General features: G+C 38.3%; 2 protein-coding genes across 7 annotated transcripts in view; both read left to right on the top strand.

Moving 5' to 3' along the window:
- Positions 1–85: 85 nt before the first annotated feature.
- Positions 86–14,992, top strand: esyt1a (extended synaptotagmin-like protein 1a). The gene is made up of 31 exons (XM_079802252.1): positions 86–633; positions 3,427–3,468; positions 4,440–4,574; positions 4,714–4,787; positions 5,069–5,141; positions 5,216–5,305; positions 5,399–5,454; positions 5,754–5,874; positions 6,107–6,283; positions 6,623–6,705; positions 6,984–7,032; positions 7,727–7,816; positions 7,904–8,005; positions 8,112–8,183; positions 8,276–8,362; positions 9,094–9,243; positions 9,324–9,482; positions 9,565–9,741; positions 9,956–10,038; positions 10,801–10,849; positions 10,954–11,043; positions 11,131–11,226; positions 11,339–11,410; positions 11,493–11,579; positions 11,696–11,842; positions 12,950–13,071; positions 13,157–13,255; positions 13,407–13,538; positions 13,616–13,721; positions 13,812–13,861; positions 13,947–14,992. The coding sequence occupies exons 1-31, from the start codon at positions 292–294 to the stop codon at positions 13,972–13,974; spliced, it is 3,240 nt and encodes a 1,079-aa protein (XP_079658378.1). The 5' UTR covers positions 86–291; the 3' UTR covers positions 13,975–14,992.
- Positions 14,993–15,323: 331 nt separating this feature from the next.
- fmnl3 (formin-like 3) overlaps positions 15,324–23,484 on the top strand; it is a 53,997-nt gene continuing 45,836 nt past the window's right edge. For 2 of the 6 annotated variants that reach the window (XM_079803380.1, XM_079803379.1), the window contains exon 1: positions 15,352–15,928. In XM_079803380.1, the coding sequence (XP_079659506.1) occupies positions 15,815–15,928 (114 nt within the window). In that variant the 5' untranslated portion in view covers positions 15,352–15,814. Of the gene's footprint in view, positions 15,929–23,484 lie in introns of all 6 variants that reach the window. The other 4 variants (XM_079803381.1, XM_079803377.1, XM_079803378.1 and 1 more) reach the window with 4 other exon arrangements.

The raw sequence follows: 23,484 nt of genomic DNA, 5'->3' as shown, positions 1-23,484 counted from the left end.
ATTATCCCACACCCATACATTTTAAGGTTCTCGGTGTGGTTTAAACAAGAATCGAGGAAGGCAGAAACCTTCAAAACACGCCCCTATACGCCCTTCTCTTAAGCAAACTACACATCCACAACTTTCCGCTGCAAAGGAGCTGACGTCGGTCGGTGCTGTTTTTTCCGTAGAGTGACAAATTATGAGACATTTCCTGTTCAATATTATCTCAATGTACGTGTAAAGTAGCATACTCGTTCGTTTTGAGCTGTATTGTCCTAGCGCGGACCCGCTCATAACAGAAAGGATTTGATGCAGAAAGAGCCGATGTCATCTGATGATGCAGGGCCGAGAGCGGGTGCCTCCTCGGAGGCTGCGGGCTCGGCTCTGCCTCACGATTCCGCTGGGAAACACGCCGTGTCAGTTCTCTGGTCCTTTGGAAAGTGCGTCGGTGCCTTACTGCCAGTCTACCTGGCTGGATATTTCGGATTCAGTATCAGTTTAGTTTTGCTCGGTCTTCTGGTTTACACGGGATGGAAACACAGTCGCGATGGAAAAGTATCGCGACTGCAAAGCGCAATGTATTTTTTGGAGCATGAGCAGGAGGTAATACCTACACGGGTGTTTCGAAGTAAACGGGAATTGCCGGCATGGGTAAGCGTTTTTATACCATAATTGGTATCATTCTGGTTGTCAACAGTTCACCACCGCGGTCTGCAAAAATGCACGCTCTAATCTTTGTGCAGATAGATCTGACGTGCAGGATTCATGCCGCTTGTTATCAGACCTATGTTTGTCTACGATAGTGTATATTTGGGTGCTCTCTTGGCACCGACAGCCTATTTTGTGTTACAGGTATGATTTTAATATTTGTTCCCCTACAGTACAAACTTGTAGCTAATAAAACAATCCCATTCGTTCTTCAACCTGTGAATATTTTTCAACATAATTACACAGAAAATTATAGATATATAGGCTAACATTTTTTTAATGTTACTGGTAGGCCTACTTATTTTTTGTAATTACTAGTATCTAATTCAGTAGTGACTAGTATCTTTTTCAATTTTACAATTGAACTATTCATTAGTAGCCTACTTGTTCCAATAGTGAGTAGTAGGCCTATCTATTAGATTAGTCACTAAAACGTATTAGTTACATGCTACACATACCTGTTACCAATCACTATCCCATTAACAAGTAAATATCCCACTTGTAACTGCTAACCAAATGCATTTACCATTGAATTTTAGATCTGTAGTTAAGATATCAACTCTACACTTCTGACATATCCATTATAGTATGTTTTAAGATCACTAAAACATATTCATTACATACTAGAACATATAGGGCTTCTAGGCTGCTACAACCATTTGTGACTAGTAACCAATCACATTTACCACTGAAGTTCAATGGGGACCTGTAGTTCAGATATTAACTATCCACTTCTGCCTAGTAGTTTTGTAGTCAAGACCACCTAATCCAAGACCAAGTCGACCAAGACCAATGTGTGTTAAGACCAAGACTTTGAGGGGTTGAGACCAAGACAAGACCAAGGCAGGGCAAGACCAGACCAGCACTCCTTAAATTTATAGAGACCCACATTACCGCCCGAGAAATGACTTATTTTAATCAATAAATGTAATTAGAATAAGACACTATAGAGCTGTTACCAATCAAATGAAATCATTAACAACAAAAGTCATCTTTGCACTGCAGAGGTGGGACAAAAGATGCATCTGAATTGGTAAATTACAAATGCATAAATAATATTGAGAATAATGTTTAAAAAAGTTTTTTTTGAATGCATGTATAAAAGTTTGCAATAATGCTCAAATTTGTCCAAACAACTCTCTTGATCTTGTAATATTGCTTAATTATATCACGTTATAATATAATTTAACACTTTATTTACAGTGTCATTGTTACATAGGCCTATGTTACATGTAGTTACTGTAGTAATAACTTTAAATTATGCATAATTACATGCAACTAACCCTAAACCAACCCAAATTCAAGACCAAGACCATTCAAAAAATGGTCTTAAGACCGGTCTCGAGTACTACAACACTACTGCCTACCTATTTCATTAGTTAGTTATATTAAAATAGTTGCTGGTATCCCAGGTTTCCTAGCAGTAATAGAGACGGCTGCCTGTTTATTATAGCCACTATTAATGTGTATTCTAGCTTGTAGTAGTAACATTTTTATTCTTGATAGTAAGATTATTAATTGACTTATAAAGTAGCTATTCTGACTAGTCATTACATATGACAAGTAGTTGTAAGTGTGCTTCACTCATACAAAATATATGTTTGATTTTGTTAACAAGGAACTTGAAATAAGTTACATAACAATATTTCAACATTATCTTCAATCAGAATGCATGCTCATGCCCCTGCATTTCAACATCATGGCAAGAAACTGCTTTCAGCCACCTCTACCAATAACATTTTTATAGTTTTGTCCCTTTCATAAGCATTCTGCACACTCTCTGACAGAGTCCATGTTTATATTCTTTTCTCATCGCTCCCTTTCTTCGCCCCTCCCTCATTAACTTTATTACATTCCAAAGTCAGTCCAGCCCTTGCTATATTTGGACATTGAAGTATCCAATCTCATGGGGCTGAGTCACCATGCCAAATGGCAAAATGAGGCATTTCCACCAACAATTTGGTGAGGGGGTGATGGGAAACATGAAGAATTTGAAAATTGTTTGGAAAAGTTTGACCTGTGCTCAGAGAAACAGTGGTGCCACTTTCCTCACATTCCTCAGTAGCTTATACATAGTGGCTTTATATTTATCTGATTTTTTGTTGTTGTATAACCCTACCCACATCCTGTTACAAATTATGTTTAAATACAAATAGCACTGCTGCAGAAATCTATGTTTGTCCAGTGTCTTTATTTATAAATGTAAATATGTATTATATGCATATGTAAATTCGTATTATATATTTTTCTTGATATTAAAAATGTGTCACTTATGTAGAGTATTTTTACCTTTATTATTTGAATTGAATTGCATTATTTTAATGTATCATTTAAAGTTAAGCTTAAAGTTACAGGTAAACATTTAATATGAAGTCAGAGATGACCTTTGATCAAGGTTTCCTTTGCACTGCCCATACTTTATTCATGCTTATGATTCTTTCTGCTAACTATTGTGATCTACCATTGCCATATACATTTTGTTAAACATCAAACATTTATATTTTTGTGCAAGAATGGCAGTATTTTCAAGAATTGGCAAAACTTAATATTCCTGTGTTTGCACAGCTGATCTCTTGCCTGGAAAAGGCTGCTGTTTTGTTAACAACAGCTCCCGACCTTCACAGTATTTACTTACAGCTGTACAAAATAAGAGGTCTCCTTGCATACTGCATGTAAAACCGATCTGTTATATGTGTTGACATCGGAAGTCAAAATGTACTCTTTGTTTTTCCACAGGTGAACTTCCCTGATGTAGAAAAGGTTGAATGGATGAACAAGGTATTAAATTCTGTGTTCAAATACACAAATGCACATGTGACCGCAGTCGCTGTTTTCATTGTTCCTGCTCCGGGTTCCCGAGGGCACTGTGTGTATGTTTTCAAATTCAGTGCCTAAAGATAAATAGTTGAACGGTTTGTTTGGCAGTTCTCCAGTCTTTGCATAATGTCTAATAAGTTAGTAGTGTCTCTGTTGCCATTCGAGTAATAGACCTTATTTTAGAATAAAGGACCCACAGACTACATTGCAAAACCTCATACTCACTTCCACATGATCTTCCTGATTCCTTCTTTCTACTTTTAGAACACAAAGATTTAATTTGGGCTTTGAAATTGAATTAGTCTATTCTCATATAAGAGCTCCAGAGTACCATGACAGACATTTAGCAGATTGTTTTGCACACCAGGCTTGTTGTCAGGATTCAGGCTTCAAAGGTTTGCCTCAAATAACCTTTTAAGATTGGACAGTGTGAACGGAGAGGGTGGTTTGTGGGATGTGCTTTCAAAGCTCACTACAAACACACACTGCTCTTAAAAGTTACTTGAATTGATGACATTTGCAAACACCAAATAAGTGAATCTGTTGGGTTTTGTAATTTGATTTAATCATTTCTGGTGTGAAACTGAACATCACAGATTTAAGTTGTTGCACCGATGTATAGAAAATCAATCTTTATCTTTATACTCAATCTAAAAAGGATTTTATTAGTGTTTAGAGTGCAGCTGTCTGAAATGCTCTATAGGGGTTTCCTCCTAAGTGCTCGTGGTTTCCGTCTGTGGTTTGACTGGCAAATTAGACTTGTGTATGCAATCGTTTCACCAAATGTAATGCTCTATTGTTTGTTTATCTCAAGGAGTAAATTATATCCCATTACATATTTTAATAATGCTTTAAAGTCTTCATTGACTAGATTTTGTCATCTTTGTGAGTCTCCACCAGTTCATATTGTTTGTAACTATCCTTGCTCATAGATATTGCAGCAGGCCTGGCCATTTATTGGACAATATCTGGAAAAGCTGCTGGTGGAGACTATTGCCCCTTCGATCCGATCTGCCAGCGCTCATTTGCAAACTCTCAGCTTCACCAAAGTTGACTTGGGCGACAAGGTATACAAATCTTTTTCTGGTAAAAGTTTAAGCATGTGTTTCTTATATATATATATTTACATTTGATTCTCAATTTCTGCTTGCCAGAAATGCAGACTATTGACTAAGATGTCTAAACATACTTTGATTTTTTTAACAGGCTTTGAAGGTAGTTGGGGTGAAGGCCTACACTGAGTATAATAAGCGTCAGGTGATACTGGATCTTTATATCAGGTAGTGTCTTTGGTCTTTTTGTTGCTTTTATTAGATGGTATAGTGGAGAGTGGACAGGAAGCAAAGTGGGTGAGAGCGGGTGGAACAGGATTCAAGCTTGGGTCACACAAAGCGCGAGTGCTGACCACGAAGCTATCTGCTCTGACTAAATTATGTTATTTTTATCATTTCCTGGCTGTGTCTGTGTCGTGTGCACACACTCGTGGAGCCAAAAAGGGGTCTTGGATTGTTGTGAACCTCTGGCTTTCAGCCATATTTAAAACTTTTGGGCTGTGTTGCAGTTATGCTGGAGATGTGGAGATTAACGTTGAGGTGAAGAAGTACTTCTGTAAAGCTGGAGTGAAAGGCATTCAGGTAAGGAAGAGGACAATGGGACTCATTACAGAAAAAAGACTCATTGACTGAAACCAGTGTCCCGCTTTCTATAGCTCCATGGAAAATTGAGGGTGATCCTGGAACCTCTAATTGGAGATGTTCCTCTTGTTGGAGCCGTTACCATGTTCTTCATTCGCAGACCTGTTAGTTAACCGTTTTCCATTTGAATTACTATATCACATCATAATAACCCTGTTTTACTACACAGTCTTTGTTTCTACTTCAATTCCCCGTAGAACCTTGACATCAACTGGACCGGCCTTACCAATTTATTAGACATACCTGGATTGAAGTGAGTGCATTTGTTTTGTATCATCGTTCTCGTTTGGGTTTATGATTCAGATATACCACAACTTTACCTGTTAATACTGTAACTCTTTCTTCTCATATGCTTCATTCATTGATAATCAGTAGAGTGATTATTCAATCTGCTTCCCTCTATTCAAATGAAACAGGGAAACATGCAGTCATTCATATTTATCACAGCTTAACCCATTACAATCACCCAGAAGCCATGCTGTCAAATAGTTCAAATGTATTGTTTGTTTGTGTTCCATTTTCTCTGTACGAACCCCTTGCATTCATTTTCAGTGCCATGTCGGACACTATGATAATGGATGCAATCGCCTCTTTCCTGGTTCTCCCCAATCGTCTCACTGTGCCTTTGGTGGCCAACCTGCACGTAGCACAGCTGCGTTCCCCTCTCCCACGGGTAACACTTCACTGTGCTTTAATGGAGTATTTAACTATATTAACCTCCTTTTTTTAAATATTCGTGATCCATCAAATGTTATTTAATACTCCATAGTTTCATCATGCATGCTTGTCCAGTGTAGCTGCTTCATAATGTTGAACTGCAAGGGCGTGTTTCTCATTTACATTAATACATATGCTGATTCAGACACACCCTGTGCACTCTACACTTGTTTTGTGTTTTCCCACAGGGTATTGTGCGCATCCACTTGCTGGAGGCGGAAAACCTTGCTGCCAAGGATAACTACATGAAAGGCGTGATATCTGGGAAGTCTGACCCGTATGCAGTGCTACGGGTGGGAACGCAGACCTTTACCTCTCACCACGTGGACAACAACCTTAATCCTCAGTGGAGGGAGATGTACGAGGTCAGAGAGAGAGAGATGTGTATGGGTAGCATGTGATCAGTGTGGATTAAGTACTGAGAAAAGTGTCACATTTCTGACTAAAAGGAAGCTGTGGTTTTTCAAGCTACTAACACTATGTAGATATTTACTTACTTTTGTAACTGCTGGCAACAGCAAGAAAAAACCCAAAATGTGATAGTGCAGGATGTGACTATCATGTGCTGAGATCAGATGAGCACTGAACAAAAACAAGCTCAGAGAAACAACTACAAGATTATGTGTTCCAAATCTTAAAGATGTCAGCATACTAATTGCCTAATGCTGTTACATATTTTATATGTATGTTTGTGTGTTTGTTAGGTGATTGTTCATGAAGTACCTGGTCAGGAGCTGGAGCTGGAAGTGTTTGATAAAGACCCTGACCAGGATGACTTTCTTGGGAGGTATTATTTTATTAAGGATTATAAATTAAATTATAATTCATAATTATACTATTATACTATATATATATATATATATATATATATATATATATATATATATATATATATATATATATATATATATATATATATATATATATATATATATATATATATATATATATATATATATATATATATATATATATATATATATATATATATAATCAAACTATTATTAGAAATCCTATTTTTTGTCTTCCTCTGTCTCTGATATATATATATATATATTTTTTTAGAATAAAGCTGGATTTAGGTATTGTAAAGAAAGCAGTTCTTTTGGATGAGGTAAATCTTTTACACTGATTCTTTTTTTAATTTTAAATATAATTTTAGTTTTTATTGCATATAAATAGGGGTGTAACAATACCCTCATGTCACGATTCTATACATATCACGATACTGAACTCACTATACAAATTTATTGCAATACTCCAAGACGTATGGTCAATGGTTAGCAAAAAATTTACTGTTTATTAAAATGCTAAATTTGGTATTACATTGGGGGTGGAAATGATGCTGGTAACCCAATGCACAGGACAATGTTGACACCAGAATAAAAAATATTCATGATTCTGAAAGCTGAAAATACCGAATTATTTTAGACGAATGTGCTTGCACTCTGTCACTGACTAAATATATTTAAAATAATGTAGGCCATAATAATGTAAGATATTTGGCATTATCAGGACCCCATTGCATTATTATACATTATATTAAACATTATATATAGTGACACTAAAACCAATCATGAATTTTTCTTCACACAGTAATTTTGGTTGAACTATACACAATACAGATTGTCACTATCCACGATACATATTGTTGCATTTTTGTATTGCGACACGATATATATTGTTACACCCCTACCAATAAACCTTTCATTTATTCTCCTGTCTTTCGATCATATTTGTTTAAGCAGCGCAATCTGTACTATTACTGTTTGTAATAGTAATGTAATGCTTTTTCACTGTGGTTTTAGTGGTACACTTTAAAGGACGCAACATCAGGTCAGGTTCATCTCAAGCTAGAATGGCTCTCTCTGCTGCCCTCTGCAGAGCGCCTTAGTGAAGTAAGATCTTACCCGATAGACTATAAAAACGGTGTATTCACTGCTCTGCTCCTTTAATTTCCATACTAAACCTTTTATTAAATACAGGTGCTGGAGAGGAATAAAAACATTACGATATCTGGTAAGACAGCAGATCCTCCTTCTGCTGCCATTTTAACTGTTTATCTGGACCGGGCACAAGACCTACCTGTAAGTTTGTATTCTGCACCACTATTGTCCTTCTTTCAATATCTATTGTTTTGTTAAAAGAGTGCTTTACATGTTAATGTTATTCAGTAAATGTATTTCTATTCAGTTTAAAAAAGGTAATAAAGACCCCAGCCCCATGGTGCAGGTGTCTGTGAAGGATACCACCAAAGAGAGCAGGGTATGATGCTCTTATTATACTTATGTAAAATGTATGGCATATTTATACCTTTTGGAGCTATTACATATATTCTCTCATATTTATTAATCCAGACGGTGTATGGGACTAATAATCCAGTATGGGAGGATGCCTTTACGTTTTTTATTCAGGACCCACGCAAACAAGATATTGACATCCAGGTATAGTCACTGTGCAAAATATTGAATATAAATTGTTATTAGTTTATACCTGATGTTTTTCATGATGTAACTGTAATAATATCCTTAAGTGCTTATTTAAAGTGCCCCTATGCTATTATGCTTTTTCTGATATTACCTTTCATGTAGCGTGTAAAATAACTATTTGTGAATGTAAAAATTCTGCAAAGTTTCAAAGATCAAAGTGTGAAGAATGAACTCACACAGGTTTGCAACAAATCTGCATATTGCCTCCCAGTGTTCTTCATTGGCTGCCCGTGAACGATGTCTACTTTGACCTGTCCTCAAACCCTGTAGTTTTAGCTGAGGCCTGGAAAAGTTTTTTTGTGCTGTTGGTATGACTGTGTACAAGTGCTGAGAAAGCCTCCGGAGCAGAAATTCAGATATAGTAATAGGCGTTTCGTTTCTGACACACGCTATAAGCGGTAGACCAATCACAACAGACTAGGCCATTTGACCAATCATAGTAGGGTACTACAATTGTTTTTTGTAGAAGGGGTTTTTAGAGACCGAATCGGTTATCAAACTTTTTCAGACACTGTGAGAAAAGTTGTGATACTGCTATGTGTAATGAGAAAATTAAAGTGTTTTTTTTTTTTTAACCTTGGATGCATGTAAACCTATTGCATAAAGCATAATAGGGACACTTTAATTGTATATATACACCATTTATTTACTGTAATTGTGTTTATCTTTGCTTCCACCTGTTCCAGGTGAAGGATGATGACAGGGCTTTAACTCTGGGCACACTGTCTATCCCCATGTCCCGTCTGCTCTCCAGCACTGAGCTCACTATGGATCAGTGGTTTCAGCTAGAAAAGTCTGGACCGGCCACCCGTATCTACATTACATTTATGCTGAGGGTAGGATTGATTTTTGTGATTGATAACTATTAAAAACTTTGAGAACACATAATACAGGAGTTCTGTGACGTTTGTTTCAGGTGTTGTGGTTAAATGAAGAAGCCATCCCTACCACACCTGTGGCTCCATTACCTGGAGATGGAGATGTTGAATCAGAATTGTCTCCAGGGGCAACACATGTGACCCCTACTTCAAAACGTCCTGAGCACACTAGTCCAGACAGCAATTTTGCTTCTGAGGTGAGCCTGTAGAGAAGTGTAGAACTTTGATTATCAATATTTTTCAATATCTTGTTATCAATATTTGTAATTGTCAATATAGGGTGTTCTGCGGATCCATCTGGTAGAAGCCCAGAGTCTCATCGCTAAGGACAATTTAATGGGCGGCATGGTAAAGGGAAAGAGTGACCCATATGTGAAGATCCGAGTGGGAGGAATGGCCTTCAAGAGTCAGGTCATCAAAGAGAACCTCAACCCCACCTGGAACGAACTTTATGAGGTATGCGTGCTGATTTATCTTGTGTGCAACATGGAGGGATATGGCTTCTTTCTCAAAACAGAAGGATTCCTTCTTGATTTCTCCTTTAAGAGTTGCTTCATTCCTCCACTGTTGCAGGCATGATCAAACATTTATTTTCTTCTCTGGAAAACAAATGTCCCAACTGCAAAGGGTATAGGCAAAAGTAATGCATACCTGCCTGCTTGTACTGTAGGTGATCTTGACCCAGCTCCCAGGTCAGGAGGTGGAGTTTGACCTTTATGATAAAGACATTGACCAGGACGACTTCCTTGGCAGGTGAGGCCGCAACCTTCTACTTTCAGAATTTTATGCTGTAGTTTAGTTTTATTGTATTGATTTTTGAGTAACAGTGGGGGAAAAAACAGACACTCCTGTTCAAAAGTTTTGAGGTTGTCAAGATTTTCTTTACGTTATTGAAAGAAGTCTCTTATTCTCACCAAGTCTGCATTTATTTGATTAAAAGATACAGTAAAAACAGTGATGTTGTGATTTTTTGACAATAAAATAGAAACTTGAAATGTATGTCATTTGTAATATAATAAATGTCTGTACTGTCACTTCCCGAATAAAAGTGAAGCATTAATTCCTTTAAAAAAAACTCCTACTGACCCTAAACTTTCAAACTGCATTGTATATTTGAGTGCAATCTCCTGCTTCCATTTTTGCAACAAAAAAAATAGTTCCTTCTTTTGACTACTGTGGGTATCACATATTTTGGTGCCACTAGCACACATTACCTTCTTAAAACGAGAGTGATTATTTGAGAATTGTTTTTACAATTTGTATGACAAAGTTACCAAAATTATGTTATGGTTATGGTCTGAGGACACATGTTTTTTTAAGGGTAGTGAATGAGATAAAATCCAATGAAAATGTACATTTGTGTTAAGAATATGCTGTGATCATCTCTGATTAGTTTCAAAGTGTCAGGTAAGGTTGTGCTGTGTTATAATATTTTGGCTAGTGTATCTAAAGTATTAGTTCTTCTGCTGATGAATATCAGTATTGTTCCTGTAGTGATTTAACATCTGATTGCAGGGTTAAAGTAAGTCTCAGCGACCTCATCAGTGCTCAGTTTACTGATCAGGTGAGTCTCTCTGTGCATGTTTTTTTTTTTTTTTAAATGTAATATTCATAATGTTTCTATATCTGGTTGTATACATGTTTATTTATGTCTGCTTCCTTATGCAGTGGTATACTCTGAATGATGTGAAGTCTGGACGACTTCATCTTGTGTTGGAATGGGTGCCTAAAGTTTCAGATCCCACCAGAATTGAACAGGTAACAATTTATATATTATTTTATTGTTCATCTGAATTCATTAAATATTAACATTTTGTTGATTGGTTTTGTGATTTTTGTATCCAGATTCTACATTACAACTATCGTCAGTCTTACCTGAATAAAACGGTTCCCTCTGTTGCACTTCTTTTTGTGTATATCGAGAGAGCACATGGTCTGCCTGTAAGCTTCATTTTATTTTCATCAAAATATTGAATTTATTTCATCACTACTTTATTTTCCATAGCTGGTAGTTAGCACTGACTTTGCTTCAATGTTGAAATGTTGTTTACAGTTAAAAAAGAGCGGGAAAGAGCCAATGGTAGGAGCAGAAGTGTCATTCAAAAACATATCCTACCGGACCAAAGTAAGGCCCCTTACATTTATACATTTATACTGATGTTATTAAAATATCAGAGACTCACAAAGGATCATATCTCCCCAACTAGGTTTTCAATCGCTCGACTTCTCCACACTGGGATGAAGCTTTTAATTTCCTGATTCATGATCCAAAAGACGACACACTTATAGTCAAAGTGAGAAGCTGCATTTAATAATAAATATTGATTTTAAGGTGTGCATTTATGTCAGAAGGACAATATTACCTTTTTTCTGCTCTGGAGTGTATTTTATATGAGTTTTGTGTGTGTAGCTCTCTCACAGCTGGGGTCAAGCTCTGGGTTCACTTGTGCTTCCACTGAGAGAGCTGCTGAATGAGAAGGATCTAGTGCTGGACCGCTGGTTCAGTCTGGACGGAGCCATGCCTGAGAGTCAGATTCTGTTGAGAGCTGAACTCAAGGTGAGAGGTTATATTTTCAACATGTGCTGAGCAGCAGGACACATTTACATTCAGTTCCAGCAACATCCACATACTTTTTGCCATAAACTGTGTTCTATTAAACAGGTAATTAAACAGATGCTCACCAATGCTGCATTTATTTAACCAAAAACAACATTATATTATGTTATATTATATTATATATTATATATGTTTCTGTGTGTATATACTGTATAGACACAGACACATATTTATACATATATATGTGTGTGTATATATATATATATATATATATATACAGACACACACACATATATAATATATACAAATATATGTAAACACACATATTATATAAACACTATATTTTAGGTTAGATGCGATTAATCGATTTTACGGCACTAATTATATTATAATGTATTATATTATATATGTGTTTCTGTGTGTGTATATACTGTATATACACAGACACATATTTATACATATATATGTGTGTCTGTGTGTGTATATATATATATATATATACAGACACTCACACACACACACACACACACATATATAATATATACAAATATAAAAAATATGTTAACACACTTATTATATAAACACAATATTTTATGTTAGATGCGATTAATCGATTTCACGGCACTAATTATATTATATTATAATATATTATATTATATTTATTATATTATATTATATTATATTATATTAATTATATTATATTATATTATATTATATTATATTATATTATATTATATTATATTAATTATATTATATTATATTATATTAATTATATTATATTATATTATATTATATTATATTATATTATATTATATTATATTATATTATATTATATTATATTATATTATATTATATTATATTATATTATATTATATTATATTATATTATTATAAAATCTGTTTTCTCTACATTTTAAAATGTTATTTATTCCTGTAATGGCAAAGCTGAATTTTCAGCAGACTTCTGTGTCACATGATCCTTCTGGATCATTCTGATATGCTGATTTTGTGCTCAAGAACCATTTCTTATTATTATAAATGTTACTTGTTAATGAAACTTCTTGACAGTATGTGTAAATAAAACAAAAACATCTTACCTGTTTATCAGCTCCTAGACAGCAAGTTGGCACAATGTAGTGATACGGAGGATGCTAGTCATGTCCTCCCCAGAGGAGAGGCAGCTGCTGCAGCCAATAGTGAGCTCCGACACAGGAGTGTGCCCACCCAAGGGTGAGTAGGTTAGTATTTATAGGCAAAGGCAAAAATGTAACTGACATTGACGTGTATTTATGTTTGTGGGTGGATGCAAATACAGAGGTGAGGATGCCAGTTCATCCGGGAAAGCCCAGACGAAGCTCTCTGTTGCATATTCATCTGTGGAGAACCGATTGGTTATAACCATTCATGCCTGCAGGTAGGAATCGTACAAGTACCACAAATTATTTTTTTTAAAAACATAAAATTATAATACTGCTTGAAACATAAAAAAATAATGACTAATGTATATTTAAAGAAAGAAAAAAGCCTGGTTATATTTATTTTCATAATTCTGTATTCTTGCACAGAAACTTGCCGTCCTACTCTAAGGATCCTCCAGACACTTACATCTCATTAATTCTGCTTCCGGACAAGAACCGGAACACCAAAAAGAAGACCAGTGTTAAGAAGAAAAGCCTTAAACCTGAGTTCAATGAAAGGTCCGTAAGAACATTCATTAAATCATTATCTGATGACACAGAGAGACGAATTTTAACCATCTTTCACTCTCCTACAGATTCGATTTTGACATGTCACTTGAAGAAGCCAAGCAAAAACATCTTGAAGTGTCTGTCAAGAACAGCGTTTCCTTCATGAGTCGTGAAAAAGAGATTATGGGCAAGGTATTCATCACGTGACGCGTCCGATAACAACACCACATATATTATAGAGCCTCTTTAAAAAAATAAATTTCAATCGCCATTCTGTTTCAGCTTCAGATGGACTTGAGTCAGCTGGATCTCAAGGCAGGAGTATCACAGTGGTATGTGCTGTACTGTTGTTCACTGTAGATGACTCTGAGATTACAGAGTGTTTACTTACATCTATTCTTATTTGTATAATTTCAGGTATGACTTGTCACATGAGACCAACTGAATGGCCTTCCCATGTTGACTTTATTCGCAGTCGTTTGAAGTCAATTTGGATTTCACGGATGTTTACTTATTCCGACACCAGCAGGGGGTCGGAGTGTTCCTAAAACAGGGTGTCCTGAGTTTGGTGCCGCCAGGATTAATATGTATCTTGCTGTGCAACTCGCTTTGACCCAAAATGCACCCTGCTTGATTCACATTATAAATAATGTTCGCACAAGAAGTTTACGAGGATGCCACCTTAAATCAACATGACAGCTTGTTGGAGAAATGTTACATTTTTAAGTATTTTATTTGTAGTTTCTTCTTTTTAATGAGCTCCTGCACTTTATGGGTCATTGAGAATGCAGCAATGAGAAGTTGGAGCTTCTGTTCAGCTGTATTTTTCAGTGTTTATTACATTTCATTCCAACATTAAAAAAAAAAAAAAAAAAAAACTTTTGGAATTGCTTGGTTTCAGATAAGTTCACATCATGCATTTCAAAATGACCAAATTGCTACATATTACTATTCAGTATTTCTTATTTTAAAAAAGGAAGTCTATGAAGAAGCCCAGATTAAAGGAACCTTTTAAATCGTTTCCTCTTTGAAATCTAAGACATGATAAGGGGTTCGTTTTGTTATTATCTGAGCAATTCTTTATATCTTTGTGTTTCACATATTTTTGCTTCATGTTCATGAGTAGACAATTCATTTTACACATATCAAAAACGTTTCAATCACTGTGCAAAGCGTGAACTTTCCCAAAGATTAAAAAAATATATTTTACATTTGTATGTTTGCACCGAAAGGCAGCATGAATATTTAAATTTTGAGTGCCAATGAGTCTCTGAGAGACTCAAAAAATATACAAAAAATGCTTGAATTGTGTCTTGCAGTACAGAATTAATTCCTGAGAAGAAAGACAGGAAAATATAGTTGTTGTTTTTTTGTTTTGTTTTTTACATTGAAATGTAGTGCTTCTGCACCATATTACTCAGAGCCTGTATTGAAGTTTTAATAAAGATTCCATTTGCACTTTAAACAGATGTTCTATTGTCATTTAATACGTTTAAATAGGCTAATTTAATTTCTTTATTTGAAATGAGTTAATCAATTATATTCAGAATCATATAGACTTGTGGTATTCGATGTTTGATCACTGGGAAGAAAATAGTAGTAGGTTTCACTACCGCCAAATAGTCCTGAATGAAGTCATTAAAATGCCACAGCGGGGGCTACTGGGATTCTCAATTAGTAATGCTGTAGTTCCAGTTTACCGCCGGCAGGTGGCGACAGAACGGAAAACCCCAGCCCAGCCATTCATCTTTACCGAGGACTTTTTATCTTTAGCCTACTCTAGCAATGTAGTTTGTAGACTTGTTAGAGGGTGGGATCACTCGCATCTCGCGTGTCTAGAGCTTTCATTGTGGACGCAGTGAGTTAACAGATGAGCACTAATCGGGATACCGCAAAATACAACAAAACAAAACAAAAAAACTACAGCATAGAGAAGAGAGACAACAGAATAAAGAAGAATTAAGAGGACTGACTGCTTGACATGGATTGTCCAGACATCTACAATACAATACTTCTCAAGAGGACAACAGAGTGATACTTTTTAATTTTTTATTCTATATTCTAACAGATATCTCATCATTATTTAAGATTCATGTCGATTAGGGATCGGTTCTGAAAAGGATCACGTTTTCTTTCTTTCTTTTTTGTTACTTTTTTTTAACAAAACAAAAGTGGAATGTGATCGCTCGGATTGGATGTATGTTGGATTTATATAGGGGGCTGGGAGGCAAAGACTGAATTAGACACAGAGCATCTGATCCTGCATCACTTTATATCAGTCGAATATGGGGAATATTGAGAGCGTGGACGGACAATCTGAGATGAAGCATCATATCATGCCCTTGAAAGTTCCCATGCCTGACCCAACAGAGCTGGAAGAAAGATTTGCCATAGTTTTGGTGAGTAGGCTATGCAACAGTTACGTGTGTATAGTATTTTTACATTTAAAATATATTTCAAAATGTTCTTATGCATTTAAAATATTTATTATTCTGTGTGTTTACATTAAATCAGAATGTATCTACTGGAGTTACTATTATTGTTTTTCTCCAGTGTTCCTTATTGATATTGCTTAATTGGCATCTCAAACTTTACAGTAATAGTCACAACGCTTAGACGAGCTAAAGAGACGTGTTGACATTTCTTTGATATGTTCAGTAGGCTATGTCTGCCCCCCCCCCCCCCCCCCCCCCTTCAGTTCAAGATGTCTATGCCAGAAGAGCGTTTGCTTAATGACTTTCTCAAATGTTTCACTGCCACCCCCATTTTGTTACTCGCACGCTTCTCCTCAGTCCTTTTGTCTCTGAAGCTTCACGAGCTCTGACAAATGATGCGATATTTCGCATGAGGGTGAAAGACGCAGACACAAAAGTCACTTTACATACATCCCTAAAGTTTTGTTTGGTAAAATGACATACGGGCAAAGAGTGTAATTCTGAGGGATGTAATGTAATTCAAATCTCCTCAGAGCTCAGCATTTTCTGAATTCCCCCAAAACTCCTACGAGCGAGAGATGGTGAAAGATCCGCCTCCTACTCTCTCTCTATCCAGCGCCTGGTGTTCGTTTTGAGCAGACATTTGGGTTGAACACACACTAACACACCCATCTGTCATTATGAATTTGGCATTATGAGGATATCAGGCGTGTTTATGTAATACAGTAACTGAATCAACATCATAACATTTGTAAACATCTCCCTCCCCGACTCTTTCGAGTCTTTGTAGTTTTATTCAGACTTGGTTGTTAACCAACTGTTGAACTCTGTGTTTTAAAAAACTGATTACTTCATTACTTTCAATTTTTCTCAGCGACTCTCTGAGGGCAAAAAGTCAGTCAGTCAGACAGACAGACAGACAGACAGACAGAAAGCAGATGGACAGACAAACTGACTGTTTTAGGGGGTTGCTAGGCAGTTGCTATGGTATTCTGGGTGGTTGCAAGGACATTTCTAAGGCCCTAGGATTGTCAGATAGATAGATAGATAGATAGATAGATAGATAGATAGATAGATAGATAGATAGATAGATAGATAGATAGATAGATAGATAGATAGATAGATAGATAGATAGATATAGAAAGATAGATAGTAACATTCTCTTACTGAATCATTTATTTATTTAGAAATTAACAAAGAGTTCTAGTTTATCAACAATGTGACCTCATTCTCTCTCCATACTGGACCGATGATGGAAAGACTGACCATCCCAGGGTGGGTCTGAGGTCAGTTTTAGAGCCGTGTCGGCAGTCTTTAAATTTGGCCAGATTTCCTCTCACTGCTTTAACTTTGTGGGAAAGCATAACATTTTGAGTCACATTTGTTTCGGTGCCCTTATCGGATGGCAGCATGTGCTGGGCTCTGTCTGTCCCGCTCAAAAGATAAAGGAACATCAAAGTGTGTGTCTTGTAGAGAGCACCCCACTCAGGAAAACAGGCCTAAGGCTTCACGCTGTGATTCTGATTAGACTCACACAGGTTGAGAGAGAGTTTCTTCCGTCAAAGAATTATCGATTCAGTCTGAATTCGATTCAGAACCACATTTCTACATAGTTGTCACATGTGTGCATTATTATACATTTAAAAAAAAACAAAAATGGTGTGATTCTGACAGGCACAACCTCTCTTTTATTGTGTATTTATAACGTTCCTGACAGCATACATATTAAAATCAGCAGTGACGTAGCCCTCCTTCCCTCACTTCCGCCTTTGATTTCCTGTGTGCAACTGCTTGTAGTGCACATTTAGCTCAGTGTGAGTTTGTATCTGCTCGTACCATCTCCCCTCCCTTGGATACACGCTCTCAGACGGACAGCTCATAATGATGTCATAGGTGTAGGCTGTGCCAGCACAGTAATATCCGTGCAATGATGGCTTTAACAGGAGCTTAGCACACAGGAGGGTTACATCAGACGACTTCATGCACCCCGCTAATAAAACCCTTGGTTCAGGCCTAACCGAGCGCATGTGCCGTATACATCGGTTTGCTCTTTTTCCTTTGTTTGGCTGATTCAGACTCTGCTTCATCTCAGCTCTCTGCGGCTGGAAACAACTGCCTGACATTTTTCCCTCGTTTACGAAAGGAAATTGCATTGTGGCGCTGGCTGTGGCCAGTTTCTCCATCGGAGCCTGGAGAGTTCAGTACGTTGGCTACTGGCTTTCTTGATGTTCTCAATCTAGACTATTGCATTGGTTTGCTTTGGTCACGCAGCCTTCAAGCTTCAGACAGAAGATTATGATTTTCTTTATTCAAATTAGTGAGTAAACCTAATTCCCTAGGCCTCAAGAGTCTTTAGCATCCTTGTTAGCGCACCCGCCTCCCATGCTGGAGCAAAGGTTCAAATCCCGCTCGGAGTGGGTTGAGTAGGAGCGGTTACATTTGGTGCAGTGACCTGGATGGCACAGACGCAGTTTCGAATCCTACTTGGAAAAGTTAGAGTAGTTGCTGTTTACGTATGTACATATCAGACTTGAGGAAGCTTCCTGTGTAGGTGTGTTAAAGTCAACATAAAGACTATTTTCTTTCTTAATCCAATCCTGCTCTTACTGTGCATGATTCATGGGCACACATTATTCCAAATAGATGTTTGTCTTCATAATCTTCATCAAAATGTAGGCTCCACCTCCTTTTTGGCTGATATCACCATTCCCTCCTATTTTCAACACTTCTCCAACCACCTGGCTTCATTCTGGGAACTTTTCACAATCCAATCAATTCACAATCAATATTGATCAAAAATCATCATACTTAGTCATTCTGAAATACATAACTTTACAGAAATAATATCACAGGGAGCCAATGAAGACCATATAGGCTGACATTATGTGAATTTGTTACAAACCTACATAGATTTGTGCAGGAAATAAGACTGCATGACTTGTTTCTGGCAGTTCGGTTCCTTCTTTTGGGAGACAATAACTCCATTTATTGTGCACTTTGCTGAACTTTTACATTCACAAACAGCTACATGAAAGGTAATATCAGAAAAAGCATAATAGGGGCAATTTAATGTGAACTTATCAGGTGTAACTCATTCTTTAGACTGGCTATTTGTTGCTATTTACTACGGAACGTCTGCCTTTTTAACTAAACTGTGGATAAAAAAGGTAAAATTGTAAGCTGCGCGTGAAGTTTTTTGTTTTCTTTTACTGACGTGTGATGTAAACATGCAAGGGGAACCATGTAAAACTGAAATTTCCCATCAAATCTGAACGGACATTTAAAAAAAATACTGGCCAATAATGGATTTTTGTTCATTTTAAACTTGCAGCTTTAAAAATGTTAATGCGGAACCCTAAATCCATATGGAATATTCTATGGTAATGGAACACTCTCACACCTCACTCTGTGTCTGAAACTGAAGTTGGGGTCTGGCTTCCTAGCTAAACTTCTCCATATGGGTCTCTGTTTTGTTAAAGAGACAGGAGGTCATTTTTTCCTGAGGTGCAGCGATGGAGCGGGAGTAGATGTGTGTGTGTGATATCCTCTTTCAAAGTGCTCCCGCTCGACTGCACTGCGGCGGATTCCTGCGGTCTGCTCTCGGTTAAAGCCACGGGAGAACTTTAGAGAGGGAAAATTCCCTTTGAACTGGCTGTCTGCCACTATGCACCATTGTAATGACTTTTCCAACACTTGTAGCAGAATGCCATACTGTAGGGCTGTTTCAAAGACTGGGTTTATTTTCTTGTTTGTCTACTTTGAAGTACAGATTTGCCATCTCGGTTATTGTAGTAAACTCCTACTTTTCGCATTTCAAAGAGCTTTAGGTGTGCGAGTGAGTGTTTAAGTGCGAGCTTTGCCACACAGGAAGAAGCAACACAGTGACCCTTCCAGCCCCATTGCTTGTCAGTGTGACCCTTGACACTGTGCTGTCCGTCAAGTCACAGTATTTGATAGATGTCACTCAAGTGGAACTAATGGAGTCAAGCTGTGGCTCCTGTTTATGGGACATTAAACCTAAATAATTTTCATTAGTTTGGCCTGTGCTTCGTTTATCTGCTCTGTGTGTCTGGCCAGCCTGCTTTCGGGCCGAGTGGAGTGCTTCTAAAGAGCCTGCAGGTGGGGAGGAATTGGCCATTGTTTGTTTGTTATGCTGCAGACTCATGCTGTGGGAGTGTACATCTGTCTCTCCTATGGCCCCATCACAGTGTCAGCGCTGGGGTGTCTGAGGCTCCTCTCTGTGGGCATCCTTGTTCTACACGAAAACACAGACTCACACATATGCATTAACTCTGACAGGTTTTTTTGTGTTGTGCTGAGTTTAAAATGCCACAATTATGTTATTTAAAATTTTCCTAATTTTGTTTTGGAATTATGCTGCAATAAGTTTACACACATCCAAGGTCAGTAGATTGCAGCATTAACTCTTTTCTCTTAGTTACTGAAACGGTTCAATCAAGGATTCGGTCTCTCTAAACCTCTCCTTTCTGAGATCCTACTCTGCTCTGATTGGTCAGATGGCTCAGTTGGTTGTGATTTGTCTGCCTCTTACAGCATATGTCTGAATTTCAGCTCTGGAGGTTTCTCAACACTTACACAGTTATATGATCAGTAATGAGGGTGTCAGTTTAACCGTATCACAGTCCTTCCAGAAAAAAGCAGCTTTTTTTTTGTGATTGTTGCGGGAAAAAATCCTTGATTATGCGGCGCGTTTTCTTAAAAAATGTTATGAAAAATGCGGGATATTTATGCAATTTTATGCAATAAAATTGCGGGAACTTGCAAAAACTGCAGTTTGATGAAAAAGAGAAAAAAGCACTACATCACAGAAAGTGCTGGGAAAGTTTAAGTTTAAGGATCTTGTTTTATTGAAGACCTTAATAAACACATGGCTCTAAACATTGAGTCAAACAAGTTCTGTAGCTTTACAAAAGGAACATGCTGCAACTTCTGAAAAAAATGAATAAATAAACGTTATGAATCAGTGAGTCGATTCATGATTGGATCGCGTGTCAAACTGCTGAAATACGTGACTTTGTCGATCCAAACCGCTGAATCGACTCACTGATTCATAACGCTTCAAACCGCTGAATCGACTCACTGATTCATAACGCTTCAAACAGCTGAATCGACTCACTGATTCATAACGCTTCAAACCGCTGAATCGACTCTCTAGGGGTTTCTCAATGTCAAGGATCCTTCCTCTGCAGGACTGGTCCTTCCAAGTCACTTCCTTCAGAGGCTAGGCGAGGCTCCTCTTTAGCATTCGGAGAACACGTAAATGGAACAGGCTAGCAAGTGCACGTCATTGCCTCATTACGTCAGTGAAAAGGTTCGTTAGCCATCAATAACGTAATTTGTATAATATCAGTACGGTAGTAATTTGTACTGGCATTTAAACGTTAAACTTTACTTATATTTACTACGGTTATAACAAATGTTTGGTAACGTAAATACTTACACGTGAAAGCATATTGCCCCATTAACACTCCGACTCCGATATTTTGTATTTTTTGAACAAGATAGCAAAGCTGCGCGCATAGGATTGTGGGTGATTTGAGAGCCTGAAGTGTGCAAAGTCTACTCGTATGTATCCTTTCCTGTATATGGCATATTTTTCGAATGAAGGACTCAGACCTTGGTTGAAATTCCGAGGATCCTTGACATTGGAACAGTCCTTCGACGGATGTCGATGACGTAGCATCCTCAGAATTCTGGCTTCCGAGGATCCTTCCTTGACATTGAGACACGCCTACTGATTCATACCGCTTCAAACCGCTGAAACGACTCACTGATTCATAACGCTTCAAACCGCTGAATCGACTCACTGATTCATAATGCTTCGAAGCTTCATGATGTTGTTTTTTGAAATCGGTCAACACACCGGGAAACGTCTCGGTTACGTATGTAACCCTCGTTCCCTGAGGAGGGAACGGAGACGTACGTTAGTGACTAACGAATGGGGGTTTCGCTTAGAAGCCAATCATCTTCAAGTCAAGTCAAGTCAACTTTATTTATATAGCGCTTTTCACAAAGTAGATTGTTTCAAAGCAGCTTTACAGTGTTAAACAGGAAAATAATGCAGCATAATTTTATTCAGCCGCATAGCCACTCCGGAAAAAATGCTGATGTCATCAGCCCATCTCAACCATCACACAGCGACAGTGTGGGCTTTAGATCAATAATTCGATCAGTAATTTAGTTTAAATGGTTAATTTAGTTTATTATTTAGATTTATTTCGATGTTTATTTGAAAAATTTAGTGTCCCCAACTGAGCACGCCAAGCCAGAGGCAACAGTGGCAAGGAAAGAATTTAACAGCGCCCAATGGCGTGCCAATGCCATGGGCATGCGGAATTTGCATGCGTAACTCCGCCCCACCGTGTGGGTATATAAGGAAGTACGCTGGCAACATCGCATTATGTATCTGCTGCGGAGCCAAGATCTGAACTCCGCGTTCCAGCAGCACAGCTGACTTGGCTGAGGAACGTACGTCTCCGTTCCCTCCTCAGGGAACGAGGGTTACATACGTAACCGAGACGTTCCCTTTCGTTCAGTCACTACGACGTACGTTAGTGACTAACGAATGGGGGTTCCAATATAACCGCGCCACTCAGCTGTCGTCCAGTGCCCTGCGTAAGTGTGAGATCCCGCCACTTAAGGCCGTAGGACTCCCACTTATCACAGGATTACCAAGGTACACTGGGAAGCATATCCCAGTGAGGGAATGCCAAAGATGCCTACCCGTGGGGAGAACTTAGAGAGTACACATATGACCCGCTGGGGCTGCATATGGGAAACTCTAGGGTACCAGCCGAAGGTGGATTTTTAACCCTAGGGGTGGCAGGGGCTTGCCAAGGGAAAGACACCTGCTCACTGAGGAGGCTTACGGTGGAAATACTCGTGTGGGGGTCGCCGGAGGGAACCATGCACACGGGGCACCTGGCCGGACATGAGGGTCTGGGCTCGAAAGGGCAGACTGAACTGATGTCGGCGTCGACAGTGCTGGAGGAGCTCAGGGCTCTCGGGGAGCTCACCTGAGGAGAATATCGCACGTATCCAGTCCGTGGAGTGGAGTGGCGAGCAAGCGAAGACACCTAGAGCCTGGTCCATTACCAGCCCCTCGGGGGGGCGAGTACTTAGTCGGACACTGGCTCCACTCGGAGATTGTAGAATCTGGCGAATGTGTTGGGTGTCGCCCAGCCTGCAGCTCTGCAGATGTCTGTTAGCGAGGCGCCATGCGCTAGAGCCCAAGAGGAGGCCACACTCCGGGTGGAGTGTGCCCTCACCCCAAGGGGACATGGTCGCCTTGCTGCTGGTAAGCCAAAACAATGGTGTCCACTATCCAGTGAGACAACCTCTGCTTTGAGAGAGCACTTCCCTTCCGCTCTCCACCATAACAGACAAAGAGCTGGTCTGAGGTCCTGAAACACTGCGTCAAGTCTACGTAAGCGCGGAGAGCGCGTACTGGACAGAGCAATGCCAAGGCTGGGTCTGCCTCCTCCAAAGGCAGCGCTTGC

This window comes from Gobio gobio, assembly GCF_949357685.1.
Source record: "Gobio gobio genome assembly, chromosome: 21".
NCBI lineage: Eukaryota > Metazoa > Chordata > Actinopteri > Cypriniformes > Gobionidae > Gobio > Gobio gobio.
The sequence above is the reverse complement of the archived record's forward strand: the minus strand, read 5'-3'. Positions and strand labels throughout refer to the sequence as shown.

Bases quoted from the DNA above. Each gene is read 5' to 3' on its own strand.
- esyt1a (XM_079802252.1), top strand. From the start codon at position 292: ATGCAGAAAGAGCCGATGTCATCTGATGATGCAGGGCCGAGAGCGGGT. The intron at 634-3,426 runs GTAAGCGTTTTT...GTTTTTCCACAG, and splicing joins AACGGGAATTGCCGGCATGG to GTGAACTTCCCTGATGTAGA. The intron at 7,033-7,726 runs GTAAATCTTTTA...CTGTGGTTTTAG, and splicing joins AAGCAGTTCTTTTGGATGAG to TGGTACACTTTAAAGGACGC.